This window comes from Lycium ferocissimum, chromosome 10 (genome assembly GCF_029784015.1).
Source record: "Lycium ferocissimum isolate CSIRO_LF1 chromosome 10, AGI_CSIRO_Lferr_CH_V1, whole genome shotgun sequence".
In the NCBI taxonomy this organism is placed as follows: Eukaryota; Viridiplantae; Streptophyta; class Magnoliopsida; order Solanales; family Solanaceae; genus Lycium; species Lycium ferocissimum.
In genome coordinates this window covers 10453018-10454781 of record NC_081351.1, presented here as the reverse complement: position 1 = coordinate 10454781, position 1764 = coordinate 10453018, and the positions used below count along the sequence as shown (strand labels likewise).

The 1764-nt window shown below is 42.2% G+C and overlaps 1 protein-coding gene across 1 annotated transcript; it reads left to right on the top strand.

Moving 5' to 3' along the window:
• Nucleotides 1-216: 216 nt before the first annotated feature.
• LOC132034591 (uncharacterized) lies at nucleotides 217-1185 on the top strand. Its single transcript, XM_059424987.1, has 2 exons — nucleotides 217-465; nucleotides 553-1185. Exons 1-2 carry the CDS (start codon nucleotides 217-219, stop codon nucleotides 1183-1185), a joined length of 882 nt encoding a protein of 293 aa, XP_059280970.1.
• Nucleotides 1186-1764: the final 579 nt, after the last annotated feature.

Here is a 1764-nt window from a genome sequence, read left to right as displayed (position 1 = left end):
AATCAGAAGAGGACTATCAGGAAATTGGCAAATGGCTTTTTCCTTAACAAGGATGCCCTTTACAAAAGAACTCCAAACTTGGGATTGCTTAGGTGTGATGATTCTTCTGAAGCCACAAAATTGATTGAATAAGTGCATGCTAGAACTTGCGGGCCTTACATGAATGGGTTCGTGCTAGCGAAGAAAATTTTGAGAACAGGTTATTACTGGATGACCATGAAAAATGACTGCAGCAGATTTGTCCAAAAGTGCCACAAGTGTCAGATTCATGGAGACTTGATAAAAGTCCCTCCAACAGAACTGAATGCTATGACATTACCTTGGCCATTCGCCGCTTGGGGCATGGATGTCATAGGACCAATTGAGCCAGCCACGTCAAATAAACATCATTTCATCTCGGTTGCCATAGACTACTTCACCAAGTGGGTGGAAGCAGCATCTTATTCATCAGTGACAAAGAAAGCGGTAACGGACTTTCTGCGCAACAACATCATATGCCGATTTGGCCTCCCAAAATCAATCATAACGAGCAATGGGGCTAACTTTGAATAGCCACGAGAGAGACATGTGTGCGCAGTTCTAGATCACTACCGAAATTCAACTGCATATCGACCACAAATGAATGGAGCTGTAGAAGCCGCCAACAAAAACATCAAGAAAATCCTCCGAAAGATGATTGATAACTACAAAGATTGGCATGAACAATTGCCTTATACATTGCTGGGATACCGCACAACGGTCAGGACCTGGACTGGAGCCACTCCATACTTGTTGGTGTATGGCACCGAAGCAGTGATAGCAGCCGAAGTAGAAATCCCTTCACTTCGAATAACACAAGAAGCTGAGTTAGACGATGCGGGGTGGATCCGTAAAAGGTATGAGCAACTAGCTCTGATAGATGAAAAGAGGATGATCGCTGTTTGCCATGGTCAACTATACCAGCAAAGAATGGCGCGTGCTTTCAACAAGCGTATGAGAATTAGGGTGTTTCAAATTGGGCAATTGGTACTCAAACGAATATTCCCTAATCAAGAAGAATACAAAGGGAAATTCGCACCAAACTGGAAAGGGCCCTATATGGTACGAAAAGTGCTATCAGGAGGAGCCGTAGTGCTTGCTGAAATGGATGGTCAAGAGTGGCCAAAAGAGATAAATTCAGATACCATCAAAAGATACTATGTGTGAAGAAGAAGATGACTGCGATGATTCAGAGTTTCCATAATTTAGGTGTTTTTTAGTTGCATTCCCTTTATGTGTAATTTTGCATTTCTTTTAGAAAACCAAATCCAAAATCATGTACGAACTACGCAAGGACCTGATTCCCTGTACTTATAAGGGGATACGTAGGCGCTTTTTCAAGCTCGGTCGGTTTAACCCAAAAAATCCAAAATTATGTATTTTGAACTACGTTATGACCTGATTCCCACTTAGGATACGTAGGCGCTCGTTCGAGTCTGGTCTCCCATAGAAAATTCCAATATGTTTACCCTGAACTACGTTTCGACCTGATTCTCGAAACGGGATACGTAGGTTGTCACGACCCGACTACGGGCCATGACGGGTACCCGGGACTAACCACCGAGCACCGCTCATTCTATTACTCATTATACACATCGAGCATTCATTCGTTAATCTTATACTTAAATCATAGGAAAACCATTTCTTTCAATTTGCACAAAATTACCTTTATATACATAAGCCCTTCGGCTATCAAAATAATATACATACAATAAGGACATCGTGAGACTATACCACCCACACATA

Excerpts from the sequence above, each read along its gene's own strand:
- LOC132034591 (XM_059424987.1), top strand. The coding sequence starts at position 217 with ATGAAAAATGACTGCAGCAGATTTGTCCAAAAGTGCCACAAGTGTCAG. Across the intron at positions 466-552 it reads CATCAGTGACAAAGAAAGCG|CCACGAGAGAGACATGTGTG; the intron begins GTAACGGACTTT and ends AACTTTGAATAG.